This window comes from Ranitomeya variabilis, chromosome 1, assembly GCF_051348905.1.
Source record: "Ranitomeya variabilis isolate aRanVar5 chromosome 1, aRanVar5.hap1, whole genome shotgun sequence".
Taxonomy (NCBI): domain Eukaryota; kingdom Metazoa; phylum Chordata; class Amphibia; order Anura; family Dendrobatidae; genus Ranitomeya; species Ranitomeya variabilis.
The window spans coordinates 647256455-647279189 of NC_135232.1; the positions used below are offsets into that span (position 1 = coordinate 647256455).

A 22735-nucleotide genomic window follows, 5' to 3' on the forward strand; every position below is an offset into this window, starting at 1 on the left:
CCACTGTTAAGGCACATCAGGGGCTCTCCAAAAATAATAAGATACCTGTAGACCATTCTATCTAAATCTGCGTTCCAAAATGTCACTCCTTCCTTTGAGCCCTGCTGTGCACCCAAACAGTAGTTTTTCACCACATATGGGGTATCTGCAAGAGAAATTTCACAACAAATTTTGTGATCCATTTTCTCCTATTACCTTGTGAAAATAAAAAAATTGGGACTAAAGGAAATAAGGAAATTTTTTGTGGGTAAAATGTGCTCCGCACACAACTAGAGAAGTTCCCTGAGGGGTCTAATTTTCAAAATAGTGTCACTTTTGGGGGGTTTCCACTGTTTAGGCACATCAGGAGCTCTCCAAACGTGACATGTCAATCGCTAATTATTCCAGCAAATTTTGCATTCAAAAAAGTGAAATGATGCTCCTTCCTTCCAAGCCCTGCTGTGCGCTCACAGTAGTTTTCACCCACATATGGGTTATCAGCGAACTCAGGAGAAATTACACAACAAATCGTATGGTGCAGTTTCTCCTGTTACCCTTCAAAAATTGTGCTGATATAAAGTAGACGTGTGAGAAATGTTATTTAACTATTTTGCCTGACCCAACTCTGATTTAAGGACATAAAAGTTAAATTTGAGACATTCAACATTTTCGCCAAATTTCCATTTTTATTTTTCACAAATAAATGCTAATCATATCGAAGACATTTTACCACTATCGTGAAGAACAATATGTCACACAAAAACAGTCTCAGAATCAGTGGGATACGTTGAAGCTTTCCACAGTTACCTCATAAATTGACACTGGTCAGAATTGTAAAATTTGGCACGGTCATGAAGGTGAAAACAGGCTTGGGGTCTGAAGGGGTTAAAAGCCAGCAAGAGAGCTCACTGCCACTGTGCATTGAAAGGAATACAGCACAGGGAGCTCAAGCTCATAGTGAACATGGGTTACAATTTACAACCAATGCATTATCAGTAGAGTAGGTACTAGCCCAGCACCTGAAACTGATGACGCTTCATTTCAGGGAGGAGGCATAGGCTGTGGCAGTGACCGCAGTCTGTCCTCTGATGAAGGCTCATTTGAGTATGCCAGCATTGGAAGTTTAATGACCACCAATAAGTCTTCTTACTGACCTGAGATATAAGAGAATAGCATCCCCATACAGGTGACAGTCCAGCAGCTGTCGGCTGTACACCATAGCTGACAACTTGCTGCATCATCGGCACCCAGAGATCATGATTGTGTGGTCCTGATGTTTGCCATGGCAATTCACGGCCAAACAGCCGCCTTAATCAGCCAGCTACAACGGCCTGTTCAGAAGTTAGCGATATTTAGATGGTAAAAATAAAATTTTTCATTCCTGTCATGTCACTTTGCATTAATTCCTGAAAAGCCTCTGAAGGGTTAATAAACTACCTGACAGCCGTTTTTTCAATATGTCAAGGGGTGCTGTTTTTAACCCCTTCATGATCCAACCTATTTTGACCTTAAAGGGAACCTGTCACTCCATAAATCGTATCTGAGCTAAGCCCACCGGCATCAGGGGCTTATCTACAGCATTCTGTAATGCTGTAGATAAGCCCCCGATGTATCCTGAAAGATGAGAAAAAGAGGTTAGATTATACTCACCCAGGGGCGGTCCCGGTGTGGTCCGGTCCGATGAGCGTCGCGGTGCGATCCAGTGCCTCCCATCTTCAACGATGACGTCCTCTTCTTGTCTTCTTGCAGCTGCTCCGGCGCAGGCGTACTTTGTTTGCCCTCTTGAGGGCCGAGCAAAGTACTGCAGTGCGCAGGTGCCGGGAAAGGTCAGAGAGCCCCGGCGCCTGCAGTACTTTGCTCTGCCCTCACCAGGGCAGACTAAGTATGCGTGCCGGAGCCGCTGCAAGAAGAGGACGTCATCGAATGAAGATGAGAGGCGCTGGACCCATATCGCGACGCCCATCGGACCGGACCTCACCGGGACCGCCCCTGGGGGAGTATAATCTAACCTTTATGTCTCATCTTTCAGGATACATCTTTCAGGATACATTTGGGGCTTATCTACAGCATTACAGAATGCTGTAGATAAGCCCCGGATGCCGGTGGTCTTAGCTCAGATACGATTTTTGGGGTGACAGGTTCCTTTTAATGACCTGGCCATTCTGACCAGTGTCCCTTTATGAGGTAATAACTCAAGAACGCTTCAACAGATCCTAGCGATTCTGAGATTTTTTTTCGTGACATACTGGGCTTCATGTTAGTGGTAAATTTAGGTCGATAATTTTTGCATTTATTTGTGAAAAAAATGGAAATTTGGCGAAAAATTTCGCAATTTTCAAATTTAGAATTTTTATTCTGTTAAACCAGAGAGTTATGTGACACAAAATAGTTAATAAATAACATTTCCCACATGTCTACTTTACATCAGCACAATTTTGGGGAAAAAAAATTACAAAACCATTTTTTTTTTAGGGACCACCTCACATTTGCAGTCAGTTTGAGGGGTCTATATGGCTGAAAATACCCAAAAGTGACACCATTCTAAAAACTGCACCCCTCAAGGTGCTCAAAACCACATTCAAGAAGTTAATTAACCCTTCAGGTGCTTCACAGCAGCAGAAGCAACATGGAAGGAAAAAATGAGCATTTAACTTTAGTCACAAAAATGATCTTTTAGCAACAATTTTTTTTATTTTCCCAAGGGTAAAAGGAAAAACTGGACCCCGAAAGTTGCTGTACAATTTGTCCTGAGTACGCCGATACCCCATATGTTGGGGTGTGGGGGGGGGACCTCTGTTTGGGCACACAACAGGGCTCGGAAGGGAAGGAGCGCCATTTGACTTTTTGAATGAAAAATTGGCTCCAATCTTTAGCCGACACCATGTCGCGTTTGGAGAGCCCATGTGTGCCTAAAGATTGGAGCTCCCCCACAAGTGACCTCATTTTGAAAACTAGACCCCCCCCCCCCCCCAAGGAATTTATCTAGATGCATAGTGAGCACTTTGAACCCCCAGGTGCTTCACAAATTGATCCTTAAAAATGAAAAAAATGGATCATAAAATTTGTTGGGCAATTTCTCCAGAGTACACGATACCTAACATGTGGGTGTAAACAACTGTTTGGGCACACGGCAAGGCTCGGAAGGGAAGGAGCGCCTTTTGACTTTTTAAATGAAAAGTTAGCTCCAATCGTTAGCGGACATCATGTCGTGTTTGGAGAGCCCATGTGTGCCTAAACATTGGAGCTCCCCCACAAGTGACCCCATTTTGGAAACTAGACCCTCCAAGGAACTTATCTAGGTGTGTGGTGAGCACTTTGAACCCCCAAGTGCTTCACAGAAGTTTATAACACAGAGCCGTGAAAATAAAAAATAATTTTTCTTTCCTCAAAAATTATTTTTTAGCCCGCAATTTTTTTTTCACAAGGGTAACATGAGAAATTGAACCCCAAAAGTTGTTGTCCAGTTTGTCCTGAGTAGGCTGATACCCCATATGTGGGGGGAACCACTGTTTGGGCACATGGAAGAGCTCCTAAGGGAAGTAGTGACGTTTTGAAATGCAGACTTTGATGGAATGGTCTGCGGGCGTCATGTTATGTTTGGAGAGCCCCTGATGTGCCTAAACATTATAAACCCCCACAAGTGACCCCATTTTGGAAACTAGACCCCCCAAGGAACTTATCCAGGTGTGTGGTGAGCACTTTGAACCCCCAAGTGCTTCACAGAATTTTATAACGCAGAGCCGTGAAAATAAAAAATAATTTTTTTCTCCACACACATAATTTTTTAGCCCCCATTTTTTTTATTTTTCCAAGGATAACAGGAGAAATTAAACCCCCAAAGTTGTTGTGCAATTTTCCCTGAGTACGGTGATACCCCATATGTTTGGGTAAACTGTTGTGAATTCCGCTCTTGGGCTCCCTCCGGTGGTTGTAAGTGGCACTTTTGTGAGTTCTGCTCTTGGGCTCCCTCCGGTGGTTTTAAGTGGAACTGCTGCTCCTTGGATTTAGTAGTCAGCAGCTGCTTCCACTGATCGTCTTTCTGGCTCGGCTATTTATCCTGGCTCTATCCTTCAGCCAGTGCCAGTTGTCAATGGTTCCTGGTTGGATTCACATCTCTCTTGGATTTCCCTGATATTCTGTCCAGTTCAGCAAAGATAAGTCCTTGCTTTTGTTCTTTTGCAGTCCACTTTTTGTGGACTTAATCGTTCAGCACTTTCTATGTTTTTTCTAGTCCAGCTTGTCAGTATGGATTTATTCAGTTAAGCTGGAAGCTCTGGGAAGCAGATTTACCCTCCACACCTTTAGTCAGGTGTGGAGATTTTTGTAAACTCTGTGGTGGATTTTTCTAGTTTTTTAATACTGACCGCACAGTATTCTGTCCTGTTCTATCTATCTAGCTAGAGTGGCCTCCTTTTGCTACATCCTGGTTTCATTCTGTGTATGTCATTTCCCTCTCCACTCACAGTCAATATTTGTGGGGGGCTGTCTGTCCTTTGGGACTTTTCTCTGAGGCAAGATAGCTTTCCAGTTTCTATCTTTAGGGGTAGTTAGTCCTCCAGCTGTGACGAGGTGTCTAGGGAGTGACAGGAACATCCCACGGCTACTTCTAGTGTTGTGTTAAGCTCAGGAACTGCGGTCAGTACAGGTACCACCTCCTCCAGAGCACGTCCCATGTTGCTCCTAAGCCACCAGTTCATAACAGTACAACTGGCCAAAAATGAATTAAATGCATCTCAAAAGAAGGAAAAAAAAGTTCTGAGCCATTTTTTTTTCTGTAGTCTGTTTTGTCTTTTTTTTCCTCTTAATCTCTGGGTGGTTCAGGATTTTGGCGCTGGCATGGATGTTCAGGGTTTGTTTTCTCGTGTGGATCAACTTGCTGCAAGAGTACAGAGTATCCAAAATTATGTTGTCCAGACTCCGGCTTTAGAGCCTAAAATTCCTACTCCTGATTTGTTTTTTGGGGACAGATCTAAGTTTTTGAACTTTAAAAATAACTGCAAATTGTTTTTTGCTTTGAAACCCCGTTCCTCTGGTGATCCCATTCAGCAGGTTAAGATTGTCATCTCTCTGCTGCGTGGTGACCCTCAGGACTGGGCATTCTCCCTTGAATCAGGGGATCCGGCATTGCTTAATGTAGACGCATTTTTTTCAAGCGCTCGGATTATTGTATGACGAACCTAATTCTGTGGATCATGCAGAAAAAACCTTGTTGGCCCTATGTCAGGGTCAGGAAGCGGCAGAATTATACTGCCAGAAATTTAGAAAATGGTCTGTGCTCACTAAATGGAATGAGGATGCTCTGGCAGCAATTTTCAGAAAGGGTCTTTCTGAAGCCCTTAAAGATGTTATGGTGGGGTTCCCCACGCCTGCTGGTTTGAGCGAATCTGTCTCTAGCCATTCAGATTGATCGGCGCCTGCGCGAGCGCAAAGTTGTGCACCATATGGCAGTGTCCTCTGAGCGGAGTCCTGAGCCTATGCAATGTGATAGGATTTTGACTAGAGCAGAACGGCAGGGATTCAGACGTCAGAATAAGCTGTGTTTTTACTGTGGTGATTCTGCTCATGTTATTTCTGATTGCCCTAAGCGTACTAAGAGGGTCGCTAGGTCTGTTACCATCAGTACTGTACAGCCTAAATTTCTCTTATCTGTGACCCTGATTTGCTCATTATCGTCCTTTTCTGTCATGGCATTTGTGGATTCAGGCGCTGCCCTGAACTTAATGGACTTGGAATTCGCCAGGCGCTGTGGTTTTTCCTTGCAGCCTTTGCAGAGCCCTATTCCTTTGAGGGGCATTGATGCTACACCGTTGGCCAAGAATAAACCTCAGTATTGGACTCAGCTGACCATGTGCATGGCTCCAGCACATCAGGAAGATTGCCGTTTTCTGGTGTTGCATAACTTGCATGATGTTGTTGTACTGGGTTTTCCATGGTTACAGGAACATAATCCGGTGCTGGATTGGAAATCTATGTCTGTGACTAGTTGGGGTTGTCAAGGGGTACATTGTGACGTTCCTTTGATGTCAATTTCCTCTTCCCCCTCTTCTGAAGTCCCTGAGTTTTTGTCGGATTTCCAGGATGTATTTGATGAGCCCAAGTCCAGTTCCCTTCCTCCACATAGGGACTGTGATTGTGCTATTAACTTGATTCCTGGCTGTAAGTTCCCTAAGGGCCGACTTTTCAATCTGTCTGTGCCAGAGCATGCCGCCATGCGGAGTTATGTCAAGGAGTCTTTGGAGAAGGGGCATATTCGGCCGTCTTCGTCACCATTGGGAGCGGGATTCTTTTTGTTGCCAAGAAGGATGGCTCCTTGAGACCCTGTATTGATTATCGCCTTCTTAATAAGATCACGGTCAAATTCCAATACCCTTTACCTTTGCTTTCTGATTTGTTTGCTCGGATTAAGGGGGCTAGTTGGTTTACTAAGATTGACCTTCGAGGGGCATATAATCTTGTTCGTATTAAACAGGGTGACGAATGGAAAACGGCATTTAATACGCCCGAAGGCCATTTTGAATACCTTGTGATGCCTTTCGGGCTTTCTAATGCTCCTTCTGTATTTCAGTCCTTTATGCATGATATTTTCCGCAATTATCTTGATAAATTCATGATTGTGTATTTGGATGATATTTTGATTTTTTCCGATGATTGGGAGTCTCATGTGAAGCAGGTCAGGATGGTATTCCAGATCCTTCGTGATAATGCTTTATTTGTGAAGGGGTCTAAGTGCCTATATGGAGTTCAGAAGGTCTCTTTTTTGGGTTTTATTTTTTTCTCCCTCGTCTATAGAAATGGATCCTGTTAAGGTCCAAGCCATTCATGACTGGATTCAACCCACATCGGTGAAGAGCCTTCAGAAATTTTTGGGCTTTGCTAATTTTTATCGCCGTTTCATTGCCAACTTTTCCAGTGTGGTTAAGCCCCTGACCGATTTGACGAAGAAAGGCGCTGATGTGACGAATTGGTCCTCTGCGACGGTTGAGGCCTTTCAGGAGCTTAAACGCCGATTTACTTCTGCCCCTGTGTTGCGTCAGCCGTATGTTTCTCTTCCTTTTCAGGTTGAGGTTGACGTTTCTGAGATTGGGGCAGGGGCCGTTTTGTCTCAGAGGAATTCTGATGGTTCTTTGATAAAACCGTGTGCTTTTTTTTCCAGAAAGTTTTCGCCTGCGGAGCGCAATTATGACGTTGGCAATCGGGAGTTGTTGGCTATGAAGTGGGCATTTGAGGAGTGGCGACATTGGCTTGAGGGAGCCAAGCACCGCGTTGTGGTCTTGACCGATCATAAGAATCTGATTTACCTCGAGTCGGCCAAGCGGCTGAACCCTAGACAGGCTCGTTGGTCCCTGTTTTTCTCCCGTTTTGATTTTGTGGTCTCGTATCTTCCGGGATCTAAGAATGTTAAGGCTGATGCCCTCTCTAGGAGTTTTTTGCCTGATTCTCCTGGAGTCCTTGAGCCGGTTGGCATTCTTAAGGAAGGGGTGATTCTTTCTGCCATCTCCCCTGATTTGCGCGGGTGCTTCAGGAATTTCAGGCTGATAAACCTGACCGCTATCCAGTGGGGAAGCTGTTTGTTCCTGATAGATGGATTAGTAAGGTAATTTCTGAGGTTCATTGTTCAGTGTTGGCTGGTCATCCTGGGATTTTTGGTACCAGAGATTTGGTTGCTAGGTCCTTATGGTGGCCTTCCTTGTCGTGGGATGTGCGTTCTTTTGTGCAGTCCTGTGGGACTTGTGCCCGGGCCAAGCCTTGCTGTTCCCGCGCTAGTGGGTTGCTTTTGCCTTTGCCGGTCCCTGAGAGGCCCTGGACGCATATTTCCATGGATTTTATTTTGGATCTTCCTGTTTCCCAGAAGATGTCTGTTATCTGGGTGGTTTGTGACCGGTTCTCTAAAATGGTCCATTTGGTACCTTTGCCTAAATTGCCTTCCTCCTCTGATTTGGTTCCATTGTTTTTTCAGCATGTGGTTCGTTTGCATGGCATTCCGGAGAATATTGTGTTTGACAGAGGTTCCCAGTTTGTTTCTAGGTTTTGGCGGGCCTTTTGTGCTAGGATGGGCATTGATTTGTCTTTTTCTTCGGCGTTCCATCCTCAGAATAATGGCCTAACTGAGCGAACTAATCATACCTTGGAAACCTATTTGAGATGCTTTGTGTCTGCTGATCAGGATGATTGGGTGGCTTTCTTGCCGTTGGCCGAGTTTGCCCTTAATAATCGGGCTAGTTCGGCTACTTTGGTTTCGCCTTTCTTTTGTAATTTTGGTTTTCATCCTCGTTTTTCTTCGGGGCAGGTTGAGCCTTCTGATTGTCCTGGTGTGGATTCTGTGGTGGACAGGTTACAGCAGATTTGGACTCATGTGGTAGACAATTTGACGTTGTCTCAGGAAAAGGCTCAACGTTTTGCTAACCGCCGTCGGTGTGTTGGTCCCCGACTTCGGGTGGGGGATTTAGTCTGGTTATCTTCTCGTCATGTTCCTATGAAGGTTTCTTCCCCTAAGTTCAAGCCTCGGTTTATTGGTCCTTATAAGATTTCTGAGATTATCAATCCGGTGTCTTTTCGTTTGGCCCTTCCAGCCTCTTTTTCCATCCATAATGTTTTCCATAGATCTTTGTTGCGGAGATATGTGGTGCCCGTTGTTCCCTCGGTTGATCCTCCTGCCCCGGTGTTGGTTGAGGGGGAGTTGGAATATGTGGTGGAGAAAATTTTGGATTCTCGTTTTTCGAGGCGGAGGCTTCAGTATCTTGTCAAGTGGAAGGGTTATGACCAGGAGGATAATTCTTGGGTTGTTGCCTCCGATGTCCATGCCAACGATTTGGTTCGTGCCTTTCACTTGGCTCGCCCTGATCGGCCTGGGGGCTCTGGTGAGGGTTCGGTGACCCCTCCTCAAGGGGGGGGGGTACTGTTGTGAATTCCGCTCTTGGGCTCCCTCCGGTGGTTGTAAGTGGCACTTTTGTGAGTTCTGCCCTTGGGCTCCCTCCGGAGGTTTTAAGTGGAACTGCTGCTCCTTGGATTTAGTAGTCAGCAGCTGCTTCCACTGATCGTCTTTCTGGCTCGGCTATTTATCCTGGCTCTATCCTTCAGCCAGTGCCAGTTGTCAATGGTTCCTGGTTGGATTCACATCTCTCTTGGATTTCCCTGATATTCTGTCCAGTTCAGCAAAGATAAGTCCTTGCTTTTGTTCTTTTGCAGTCCACTTTTTGTGGACTTAATCGTTCAGCACTTTCTATGTTTTTTCTAGTCCAGCTTGTCAGTATGGATTTATTCAGATAAGCTGGAAGCTCTGGGAAGCAGATTTACCCTCCACACCTTTAGTCAGGTGTGGAGATTTTTGTAAACTCTGTGGTGGATTTTTCTAGTTTTTTAATACTGACCGCACAGTATTCTGTCCTGTTCTATCTATCTAGCTAGAGTGGCCTCCTTTTGCTACATCCTGGTTTCATTCTGTGTATGTCATTTCCCTCTCCACTCACAGTCAATATTTGTGGGGGGCTGTCTGTCCTTTGGGAATTTTCTCTGAGGCAAAATAGCTTTCCAGTTTCTATCTTTAGGGGTAGTTAGTCCTCCAGCTGTGACGAGGTGTCTAGGGAGTGACAGGAACATCCCACGGCTACTTCTAGTGTTGTGTTAAGCTCAGGAACTGCGGTCAGTACAGGTACCACCTCCTCCAGAGCACGTCCCATGTTGCTCCTAAACCACCAGTTCATAACAGTAAACCACTGTTTGAGCACACTTCGGGCAGTGGGAGCACCATTTGACTTTTTGAATGCAAGATTGGCTGGAATCAATGGTGGAGCCATGTCGCGTTTAGGGACCCCTGATATGCCTAAACAGTGGAAACCCCTCAATTCTAACTCCAACAGAAACCCAACACACCCCTAATCCCAACCCTAACCCCAACACACCCCTAACCCCAATCACAACCCTAATCCCAACACACCCCTAACCCTAATCTTAGGGTTAGGGTTGGAATTAGGGTTATGTGCCCACGTTGCGGATTCGTGTGTGGATTTTTCCGCACCGTTTTTGAAAAATCTGCAGGTAAAACTCACTGCGTTTTACTTGCGGATTTACCACAGATTTCCAGTGTTTTTTGTGCGGATTTCACCTGCGGATTCCTATTGAGGAACAGGTGTAAAACGCTGCGGAATCCGCACAAAGAATTGACATGCTGCGGAAAATACAACCCAGGGCACAGCGGATTTGGTTTTCCATAGAGTTTACATGGTACTGTAAACGTGATGGAAAACTGCCATGAATCCGCAGCTGCCAATCCGCACCGTGTGCACATAGCCTAATTCTAACCTTAACCCTAATTACAACCCTAACCCTAATTACAACCCTAATTGCAGCCCTAACCCTAATTGCCACCCTAACCGTAATTCTAACCTTAACCCTAATTGCAACCCTAACCCTAAATCTAACCTTAACCCTAATTGCAACCCTAACCCTAATTGCAGCCCTAATTCTAACCCTAATTCTAACCTTAACACTAATTGCAACCGTAACCCTAATTCTAACCCTAATTGCAACCCTAACCCTAATTGGAACCCTAATGTTGAAATATTATGATTGCTCTGATTGGCTGTTTCACTTTCAACAGCCAATCAGAACGATTGTACCCACGGGGGGGGGGCAAAGCCACTTCCCTGGGCTCAAGTACAACTCCTCCTGTACCTGCAGGTCGGGTGAAATTTAGTTAACCCTTTCACCCGATCTAAAGGAACTCAATCCGACCATGACGCCACATAGGCATCACAGGTCGGATTGGCACCGACTTTCATGACGCCTACGTGGCATCACAGTCGGGAAGGGATTAAAATGGTATAACTTTTGGGGTTTTTCCAATGTGTTTTTTTTTGTAAATTTCCTTTAAAAACAAAAAATTGCTGCTACATTTTTAAACCTCTTAAAAAGCTAACGAAATAAAATAACATTTTACAAATCGTTGATGTAAAGCAGACATGTGGGAAATGTTACTTATTAATGTTTTTCTGCGGTATGACTATCAGGATTAAAGGGATAATCACTCATTTCATTTTTGTCAAATTTTTTTATTTTTTTTTTATTTTTATTATTTTTAAATAAGCACGAAATATATTGACCTAAATTTACCATTATCGTAAGTTATATTGTGCCACGAAAAAAACTATCTCAAAATCACTGGGAATTGTTGAAGAATTCTAGAGTTATTACCACATAAAGTGACACTGGTCAGATTTAAAAAATTTGGCCCAGTCACTAAGGGGTTAAAAAAAAAATTGTAGCCGCCTGGTCTCGAGCGCGCAGAAGACACTGTAAAAACCCGAGCATTCTCTGATAACACCTTATCCCAGCACTTTTGCTCATCACTAATAGATACACGTGTAGTACAAACTTCACCTTTTGAGTTCAGCCGATTGGTTCTGCCCTCCACACCAGTGCCAGCTTCTCATGTGGCCCCTTAGGAAATTTAATTGTCCACCTCTTCGTACGTTGGATAGCTTTCTATTTTGGCAATAAACCCTTCAGTGGAGGTCTGGAGGGATCTTTTTACCAGTTGTCTTAGGATCACACCATTTTTTGCAAATGTGTGTAATTGTCATAAACCTCCCTGTCCACCTTTTATAAAGAGACACTGGATACATTGATCTCTACTAAAGAAAATCATATGATGATCAGCAAAATCTTATTTTTTTCATGCAGAACCGTGATACCACACACAGCCTTTACATAGGTGTGGTGCTGTTTTTGAAGTAAGCAGCAACGTCAAAGAGAATAACTTCATGCTGATTCCATAATTTAATCACCATTCATTTGTATTTCCTTTCTTTTTCTACAGATTGTTGGAACCCAGATCCCCATTGTCGCCCCTCATTTACCAACATCCTTTTCCAGCTGACCACCATAGAGGAATCTGGTTTTTTTGAGATGCCCAAAGATTCTTTCCATTCTTTGCAAGAAGATTGGAAGCAGGAGATCCAGGAAATGTTTGACCAGCTCAGGGCCAAGGAGAAGGTATAGTCGTCACATGCTTTTCTATGTTCACTGTGGCTATATTCCAGAGAACAAAAGATGTCAGACGCAAAGTTTTTACTCCCTTAGGAGCTAAGGAGCTGGGAGGAGGAGCTGTCCCGGGCAGCCCTGGAGCAGAAGAATCATGAGGAGCTTCTCCGAAGAAGGGAGCAAGAGTTGGCAGAGAGGGAAATAGACATCTTGGAACGAGAATTAAACATTATCATCCACCAGCTCTGTCAAGAGAAGCCTAAGGTGAAGAAACGCAAAGGCAAGTTCAAGAAGAGCCGCCTTAAGTTGAAAGACGGAAACATCATCAGTCTACCATCAGGTGTGTTTTTAAAGGGTTATTCCCATCTTCACTGATGGATATTGTTGGATAAGTCACTATATCATTCCAATTTGGCTCACATATCGGCTCTTGAGAACTCTATGGGTTCTTAATGGAGATGAGCGAACATGCTCGAATAAGGTGTGATCCGAGCATGCTCGTGTGCTAATCGACTGTCTTTGGCATGCTTGAAAACTATGTTCGAGTCCCCACGGCTTCATGTCTCATGGCTTAGACAGCCGCAGCACATGCGGGGATTTGCTGTTTATTAGGTAATCCCCGCATGTGTTGTGGCTGTCGTACAGACACGAGACATGAAGCCGCTGGCACTCAAACATAGTTTTTGAGCATGCCGAAGGCACTTGGTTAGCAGTTGAGCGTGCTCGGATAACAGCACGTTCGCTCATCTCTAGTTGTTATAAACTGTATCTGGTGTCCTAGGGGTGGGTGATATAGCCCCAGTTCAGACATTCAGTATGGGCCCCCATGATTTCTGACTTATAGACATGCTTGTATAGGAGAAAACCTTGTTTATTGGGTCCAGAAGACAAGAAAATGCATAATCCAACTTTAATGGGTTATCCCCATCTTATAAAGTGATGGCATACTGTTAGGATATGCCATTATGCATGTTGCAGCCAGCCACTGAGAGCCCTGCTTGCAATGTGCCATTATGGGAACAACCCTGTACACTCAGAAAAATCCTGTCTTTTAGGGATTTAGGATTGCTCGCCTAGAAAACATCCAACACCACATTTAAAATTACCAACCAAGACAGAAAAGTCAGAGTTCTGGAAATCCAAGGATGGATAGACGGGGGAATGACTTGCACGTGATGGGAAAATAGAAACAGCATTTTCATGAAATCTCGATCTATTCAGTATGTGTCATGTGCAGCAATCCCGGCCCGTCACCCCTTGTCGGCTCTAATGGTCGTCTGAGGCATGTTCTACAGCACTTTGGCACGGAACGTCCAGAGACGCTGCCGGCTATGGTAGGACACTGATCACCGTAGGACTTGGCGCTGTGTAGAAAAACGGATCCCTGGACACTTTGGCGTGTAAGTGCAGGGACTTCTGTATGTGGCTCTTATAATCAATACTGAATAAATCGACAGGTTCAAAAACTGTTCTTTCTATTTTTTCCCCATTTGCCGATCGGTAACTTGTCTATCCATCTTGGGATTTCCAGAACTCCATAACTTTTCCTTGGTGTTGCGATTTCAATGTTGAGGAGTGTATTTTACTGACAGTATTGCAGTTTTGTCCTTGTCATAAAGTCGCTGTATTTTCATTTTCCATTTATTCTCCTGAACACAAACACCCTTTGACATCTAGTTTTGCTGAGCCGCACTCCTCTGCTTTTATGATTTGCTTTACAGATTTCCAACACAAGTTTACTGTCCAGGCTTCTCCTACCATGGACAAAAGGAAGAGTTTAATTAGCACCAAATTCAGCCCTCCTGCCAGTCCCACCATTATCCCGCGCCTCCGAGCCATTCAGTGTAAGTAGCCATGGTTGTCACAGCTCTTAATTCAGGCTTTGCGCATCACATGCTTCTTGCTCATCGAGTGTCAGCCGCACATCTAATTATTTAGCCGCTTTGGAGCTTCAGTTTTTGGAGATATGTATTTTGGAGAGGTGTTCTTTCTACCATTAATAACACTGTGGTAAAACATGCAGCGCTGATTAGTTCTAGAAGCGAGTAGGCATTTTGGAGCATTCACTTTTCATTTCAGTCATTTTTCCGCGATTTCTTCAGTTTTTCTCCTGAATGAACCTCAGTGCAGTTTGTAGCCTTTTCTCCAGATAAGTAATGCCCTGAAAAAATGTCATTAAAGAGCATTTCTTCCTAGAAGACTGTCCTTGTGGGCAAATCCACACAGTTTGGCATCTGAAAAAACTTGGGGACATTTGGTCTTGTCACAGCGTTTTGTTTTTTTTTTACATCTTGCTTACTGTGGATTGCATGAGTCTGCAGAAAGTGGCCAGCACAACATGCGTGATTCTATCTCTATTCCCTGGTTTGACTATAAGGCTATGTTCACACGATGCGTTTTTGCTGTGTGTTTTATGTCAAGTTTGAGCTGCTTACAAATAAGCAGGTTTTGCTGCATTTCTCACTTAGGTTTTGGTGCCTTTTTTTTTTTTTTACTGCTTTAAAACAAAATCTCATTCAACTTCATTAGGTTTTGGCATAAAAACAGCAAAACCTGATACCTGCGTCATTGCAGTGTTTTTTTTCACCTTTTTGCAGCGTCTTTGCAATACACATTGCAATGGATGAAAAACGCAAAAACTCTGAAAGAAGAGACATTCTGCATTTTGCAAAAAGCAAGCTCTTTGACAACAGTCAGGGACTAAAAAAAAAGGTGTGTGCATGAGATTTCTGAAATCTCAAGACTTTTCTAGTACTGTGAAACGCAACTGAAAATTTGCATTGAAAAAGCTGCCAAAAAAAAGCTGCAAAAATGCAACGTGTGAACATAAATCAAAACGAACACATCCAGCCAGGACTCACATCCAAATATCATCTGCCGTTCATGGGCTGGATGTGTTCGTTTTGATTTACTTGTCCTGTGTGAGCCTGTGTTTGGCTCTTTCACTTGGATCCACCCGGTGCAAGCTGCAAGCCCTGTCCATTGAAAAGTATTCCAGAGGAATTTTTTGAGGATACACAATCTAAAGCCATATCAGTCTTCCACCAGGTGAGTGCATGAAGTTGTGCACCCATCAAAGACTATTATATATTGTGTTTACGCACTTAGGGCGCCACAATTTGTCTGTTCTTCTCTCCCAAACAGGTTTTTTTTTTGTTCATTCGTAATGTGTGAACATAGACATAGGGCTTTGTTGCGGACAATACTTGTTGCCTGTACAGGATTCTCAATAGCCAGATTGGAAAGTAGATGTGATGAATGTGATTTGATGTATTAATTTTACTGTGTAATATTTAATAGTGATGAGCGAGTGTACTCGTTGCTCGGGTTTTCCTGAGCACGCTCGGGTGGTCTACGAGTGTTTATGATTGCCCGAAGATTAAAGGTACCTTCACACTACACGACTTTGCAACAATAACGATAGCGATCCGTGACGTTGCAGCGTCCTGGATAGCGATATCGTTGTGTTTGACACGCAGCAGCTATCTGGATCCTGCTGTGATATCGCTGGTCTTTACTGAAAGTTCAGAACTTTATTTGGTCATCAGATCGGCGTGTATCGTCGTGTTTGACACCAAAAGCAACGATGCCAGCGATGTTTTACAATGGTAACCAGGGTAAATATCGGGTTACTAAGCGCAGGGCCGCGCTTAGTAACCCGATGTTTACCCTGGTTACCATTGTAAAAGTAAAAAAAACAAACAGTACATACTCACCTTCTGCTGTCTGTCACACGTCCCCCGCCGTCCGCTTCCCGCACTGACTGTGAGTGCCGGCCGGGGGATGTTACGGACACCGGAATGTAAGTATGTAGTGTCTGGTTTTTTTTACGTTTACACTGGTAACCAGGGTAAACATCAGGTTACTAGGTGCGGCCCTGCGCTTAGTAACCCGATGTTTACCCTGGTTACCAGGGGACTTCGGCATAGTTGGTTGCTGGAGAGCTGTCTGTGTGACAGCTCTCCAGCGACCACACAGCGACGCTTGTTATGATCTGGTGGCCTAAGAGCAGCATGGGACGTACTCTGGAGAAGGTGGTACCTGTACTGACCGCAGACCCTGAAATTAACACCGCAACTAGAAGTAGCCGTGGAATGTACCTTTCACTCCCTAGACATCTCGACACAGCCGAAGGACTAATTACCCCTAGAGATAGAAACGGGAAAACTATCTTGCCTCAGAGAAAATCCCCAAAGGATAGACAGCCCCCCACAAATATTGACTGTGAGAGGAGAGGGAAAAAACATACACAGACTGAAATCAGAATTTAGCAAAGGAGGCCACTTCTAGCTAGATAGAAAGGATAGGACAGAGTACTATGCGGTCAGTATTAAAACACTAGAAAATATCCACCACAGAAAATACAGAATCTCCACATCTAACTAAAGATATGGAGGGTATATCTGCATCTCCAGAGATACCAGCTTGGCTAAACAAATCCTTATACAGACCAAGCTGGACTAGACAAAAACATGGAAAAGAACTGAACAATAAGGTTCACAGCATGTGGACAGCAGAAAATCAAGGCCAGAACTTATCTTTGTTGAAATGAACAGCAAAGCAGAAGAGACCAGGCAGGGATGTGAATCCTCCAAGAACAATGGACAACTGGCACTGACTAAAGGGTCAAGCAAGACTAAATAGCCCAGTCAGAATTACAAAAAGTGGACACACCTGATAAATGCTGCGATCCAGAGACAGCAGCACTACCACTTATAACCACCGGAGGGAGCCCAAGAGCAGAATTCACAACAGACGCTGCAGCGATCGGCATCGTGTCGATATCGCTGCAGTGTCGCTTAGTGTGAAGGTACTTTAAGTTTTCATCGCCTCAGCAGCATGATTTACACCTATTAGCCAGCTTGATTACATGTGGTGATTACCTAGCAACCAGGCAACCCCCACATGTACTCAGCCTGGCTAATAGCTGTAAATCATTCAGCTGAGGTGATGAAAACTAAATCTCCGAGCAGTCATAAATACTCGGAGGTCACCCGAGCGTGCTCGGGGAAACCCGAGCAATGAGTACACTCGCTCATCACTAATATTTAATTGACCTACGGATTGTGCTAATTTCTGGGGATCCCAGCGGCAGGACCCCCTCCAGTCACTCAATTGACTGGAACTCCTTCTAACGAGAGCTGGATAAATTATAACTAATGACATACTGCTCTTTGATCCAGTCTCTCCTGTATTCCCATGTTATACACTATGGCATATCCACAGGATGTGCGATAAATGTTTTATAGATAAAGGTCTGGGACCCACATCTATATTGAGAAGGGGTCTACCGAGAATCGTGACGTGCCTTGTTCAGCTCTCTCCATTCGTTAAGTGTGCCAGAAAGGCTCGTTCCACCATTCTCAGTACTTCTATAGAAGTAATCTGGAGAGAACCGTGTCTCATCGCATCTCCATTCCCCTCTCCATACTGTGTGACTTTGCTCTGGTGGGCCTTTATCAGACGTTTTATTGCATATCCTGTTCACATATAAGTGTGTGAGATGGGGCGACATCCGATAACTCGCCTTTTAAAACCCTTTCGGGTGGTCTCTGCAGGTCGTTGTTTCTTTGCAGTGAGTATGTGCAGACCACGTGACCTCTGCAGCCAATCGCTGACCACTTTTGATGCGGTGAAGTTTGCATGTATGTCACAGGACCGCCAAGGCAATTGATTGGCTGCATCGGTCACGTGTATGGAAGGTATGTCGGGACGAAGAGACTTGGACCCAAGAGGCCACCGAATGTGACTGCACAGAATAGGATTGTTTTGTTTTTTTTATCCAATCTTATAAACTTTTAAGCTTGGATCCACTCCTCCCACCTCCAAAAGAAAAAAAAATTAAGAAACTGGATACTTAATTTCCCCCTAATCTTTTAAGCTGGGATCGCCAAAAATAAGTTAAATGCAAATTCATATTTGTTTCGCCATAAAACCTTTAAAGCTTGGATCACCCCGAGAAAATAAAAATGCACATTTGAGAGATAAAATGAATGAAACCACCAATAGGACCGCTCTCGAAAACTTTCATCTCTAGTAGGAAAGAAGTATCAGTAAGTTATAATCCAGCTAGTCCTATTCTTCTCTGCCAAAGCAAACATTCGATTCTTCTCTGCCAAAGTAAACATCCGGGAGTTTTGTTGATTCTGTGTCACTGTAATGAATAGTTAAGGCATACTCAATTAGACACGTTCTTATCTCCTCCATGAAGACCAATCCCATTGTAATAGACAGCAAATATTAGCCCATCTATTATCTGTAGGTTCTGTCAGGCCGTCTGCTAATGGTGGTGTGAAAAAATGGTTACTAAAGGCCCCGTCTCACTTAGCGAGATCGCTAGCGAGATCGCTGCTGAGTCACAAGTTTTGTGACGCAACAGCGACCTCAGTAGCGATCTCGCTATGTGTGACATGTAGCAGCGACCAGGCCCCTGCTGCGAGATCGCTGGTCGTGTCGGAATGGCCTGGACCGTTTTTTGATCGTTGAGGTCCCGCTGGGTAGCACACATTGCTGTGTTTGACACCTTAACAACGACCTCGTTGACGACTCAGACACTGAATCGTCATAATAGCTCCCATGTGACATCGTTGTACAGGTCGCTACAGGTCGCTGGTGAGATGTCAAACAGTGAGATTGCAGCAGCGATCGCTGGGAAGATCTCACTGTTTGACATCTCACCAGCGACCACATAGCGACGCAGCAACGATCCCTGACAGGTCGTATCGTTGTCGGGATCGCTTTAGCGTCGCTAAGTGAGACGGGGCCTTAAGAAAAAGGGGGGAAGATGGAAGTGGATCAGATACTGAGCGTATACTACAAAGAGGGGAAAAAGTAAGAACTGGTATTTTGGGTCTGGCACCGCAGCTGGAGAAGTGCATGGCCAACCTGAGGTTTCAGAAGCACTTGATTTCCAAGTATGGTTTTCTTCCCCAAAGAGTGTAGTAGTTTTATTTATTTTTTTGGAACATTAACCTGATATGGTATTGCCATGCCCTTTCTTCAACAATACATTTTTACTTGCCATTATATGCGCTGGCATATGTCGTAGATCACATCCAGAAATGTGCTCCGGTCCTCCCACTGAAATATTGACACGCCTTTTTTTTTTTCTTTAAGTTTAATCATTTTGCAAAATGTGCAAATTTTTATATTAAGTTACAAAAAGGGTAAAAGACAACCCCCCCTATCTTTAACTTACTGCACGTGGTTCATGACATTTGCACAATCGTGAAAAATGTGGCACAAAACTCCAACAAATACCAGAAGTGTAAAAAAACATGATGACTGAATCTATGCATGCTTAAATGTGGACAGTTAGGAAGTTATCTGGGTATAAATGTTACATTGCAAAGGATACAGCACACTACATTTTTGGTTAGAGGAATGTATTAACCACCTGTGAATAAATACAGCCTTGGGCTTTATTCTGACCACAGATTCTGGGTCATGGATCTTTAAAGGGAACCTGTCACCCCAAAATCGATGATGAGGTAAGCTCACTGTCATCAGGGGCTTATCCACAGCATTCTGTAATGCTGTAGATAAGCCCCGATGTATCCTGAAAGATGAGAAAAAGAGGTTAGATTATACTCACCCAGGGGCAGTCTGGGTCCGATGGGTGTCTCAGGTCTGGTACCGATGGGTGTCTCAGGTCCGGTACAGCGCCTCCCACTTCATTCCATGACCTCCTCTTCTGGTCTTCATGCCGCGGCTCCGGTGCAGTCGTACTTTGTCTGCCCTGTTGAGGGCAGAGCAAAGTACTGCAGTGCGCAGGCGCCGGGAAAGGTCAGAGAGGCCGGCGCCTGCGCACTGCAGTACTTTGCTCTGTCCTCAACAGGGCAGACAAAGTACGACTGCACCGGAGCCGCGGCATGAAGACCAGAAGAGGATGTCATCCTATGAAGATAGGCCCCGGACGGGACCTGAGACACCCATCGGACCGGACCACAGCGGGACCGCCCCTGGGTGAGTATAATCTAACCTCTTTTTCTCCTCTTTCGGGATATATCGGGGGCTTATCTACAGCATTACAGAATGCAGTAGATAAGCCCCTGATGGGCTTAGCTCATCTTTGATTTTGGGGGTGACAGGTTCCCTTTAAAGGAGTTTATCCATCTCCAAGATCCTATCCCAATACGTAGCAGCAGATTAGAAATGTTGCATAATTCTTCTGATTCTCTGTCATTTACCCCATGTGCAGGCATTGCAGTAACTTGCATATCTATGGTTGCGACCACTAATATAATGACAATTGTTAGTCGTTGTAACCATGGATACCTAAGGCTGGGTTCACATTGCGCTAGAGGCGTCCGTTAGACGGACTACATTACACCGCGGCATAACGCGGTGTAACGCAGCCCGTTAATGCCGCCATTAAGTCCAATGTTGGACGCATCGCTAGTGCACGCCCACAATGGGCGTGCGCTAGCGATGTGCCGTCATTGAGTGATGGACCCTGGGACGTGGGCTGCAGCGTTTCCAGGTCCGTCACTGCTAGCGCAGATAGAGCATCTACTAGCTCTATCTGCGCTAGCGCGCTGACATACCGGCACTTGCGTTAACAGCAGCCCGTTAACGCATGTGTTGAACGGGCTGCTGTTAACGCAATGTGAACCTAGCCTAAGCTACTGCAATGTCCTGCACATGGGATAAGCGAACTATACTACATTTGTAATTGGAGATATTTGGTAATATTAATATTATTATTATTACCATCCCTACTACATATTATAAAACCTGCAAAAGTGATACACAACCAAGATAAGAAATTAAAAAGATATATTTTACTATTAAAATATTAAAAGCATAAGGACAGAAGAAAAAAGAGAAAATACAAACCGGTGGAAACTGTGCAGGGAAGTGCCGGGCATATGTATGCACACATTAATAAATGAATGCATTGGAGCAGGTGCAGGCTGGTGCGCGGCTCCTAGTGTTGGTCAGTATACTGCTTTTTTTTCCCCTCTGCATATGCACTTTATATACAGGCACTTTATTGGCTGCATACTGTCTTTACTTGGCTGATTCGATTCCAGGAATTTTTCCCTACTAGGATTTACTTTTGTATGGAGTCATATTCTACTTAATTATTAGCTATACTTCTGCCCGTATATATGTATGTATGTATATATATATATATATATATATATATATATATATATATATATATATATATATATATATATATATATATATATATATATATATATATATATATATATATAACAATCAGCACTCCCAATGTGAACACGTGCACGCTGCAAACTGCAACACATAGACAAAAAAATCACAGCAGCACATGTACATGAATCGGCCTTGTGAAAACACAGACAAATATACATATCTCAAAAATATTTTTTCATAAAAAATTTTTCAAAAAAAATTTTTTTTTTCATAAAACTTACAGTTAAATGGAGATTCTTAGCGCATAAATTGGCCAATTCATGTATGCCCATCAACCACGGCAAGGTGATCTCCCCCTGATGGGTCCTACTCTACTGTACATGCCACTCTTGGGCCACCAGCCCATGGGCATACATACATGAATTGGCCAATTTATGCGCTAAGAATCTCCATTTAACTGTAAGTTTTATGAAAAAAAAAAAAATAAAAATTTTGAAAAAATTTTTATGAAAAAATATTTTTGAGATATGTATATTTGTCTGTGTTTTCACATGGCCGATTCATGTACATGTGCTGCTGTGATTTTTTTTTGTGTGTATATATATATATATAATTTTTTTTTTTTTTTTTTTTACTTTACAGCAGCTGACCACCAATCACTGCCATCATTTGCACACCCTGAACATTTCATCTACATCAGGGGTGTCAAACTGCATTCCTCGAGGGCCGCCAACAGGTCAGGATTTCCTTAGCATTCCACAAGGTGCTGGAATCATTCTGTGCAGGTGATTAAATTATCACCTGTGCAATACAAGGAAATCCTGAAAACATGACCTGTTGGCGGCCCTCGAGGAATGCAGTTTGACACCTCTGATCTACATAGATCCTATTCACTTGATGCACTTTTGATTAGTATATTTCCTACATTGCATTATATATATTTTTTACTTTTTATATTTATGTAATTATTGATCTATTTATGGACACATATACTGAGTTAGCATCTATTACACCTATATAATGTTTTATTTATTTATTATATTTTTTACTTTGGATGTTATACCTGAATTTTGCTGCTTGTGTTTTCATTTATTAATGTGTGCATACGTATGCCCAGCACTTCTCTGCACAGTTTCCTCCTGTTAATGTTCTCTTTTTTTCTCCTGTCAGTATGCTCTTAATATTTAAATAAGAAATAAAAAGATATATTTTACTATCTTGGTTGTGTATCACTTTTGTAGGTTTTATATTACTCCAGTGGAGACACAACCCTTGCTAATTTTGAGTTGAATTTATCCCCTGCTACATATTGGGATAGGATCTTGGAGATGGGAATGCCCTTTTTATGTTTGAAGTAACCTCGCTGTTGAAATCTCTGTTGCCTTTCCATGTGTTCCTCTGACTATGTATTATTCATCTCATAAAGTGACTCCAGGAGACTCCAATAAAGCAAGAAACCGCAGTGTTGGTGGCCAGAAGGATGAAAGCGAAGATGACGAGAAGAAGGAGACTAAGAAAAAATCTCGTCCTTGGGCTGCAGCCCCTTTGGCTAATAAAGACTGCAGTGCCAGCGAGGACAGGTGAGTGCTGGGCTAATGCCCATGTGCCTTATGTAGTCACTAGGCCGTTCCATCTGTCTCTTACACAAGAGTTT

The 22735-nt window shown here is 43.7% G+C and overlaps 1 protein-coding gene across 1 annotated transcript in view; it reads left to right on the plus strand.

Annotated features, from left to right (window-relative positions):
• MAP3K9 (mitogen-activated protein kinase kinase kinase 9) overlaps nt 1-22735 on the plus strand; it is an 88090-nt gene that overhangs the window by 61003 nt on the left and 4352 nt on the right. Inside the window, exons 5-8 of the mRNA XM_077262228.1 lie at nt 11795-11970; nt 12058-12298; nt 13680-13802; nt 22508-22661. Coding sequence (XP_077118343.1) covers nt 11795-11970; nt 12058-12298; nt 13680-13802; nt 22508-22661 — 694 coding nt within the window. The remainder of the gene's footprint in view (nt 1-11794; nt 11971-12057; nt 12299-13679; nt 13803-22507; nt 22662-22735) is intronic.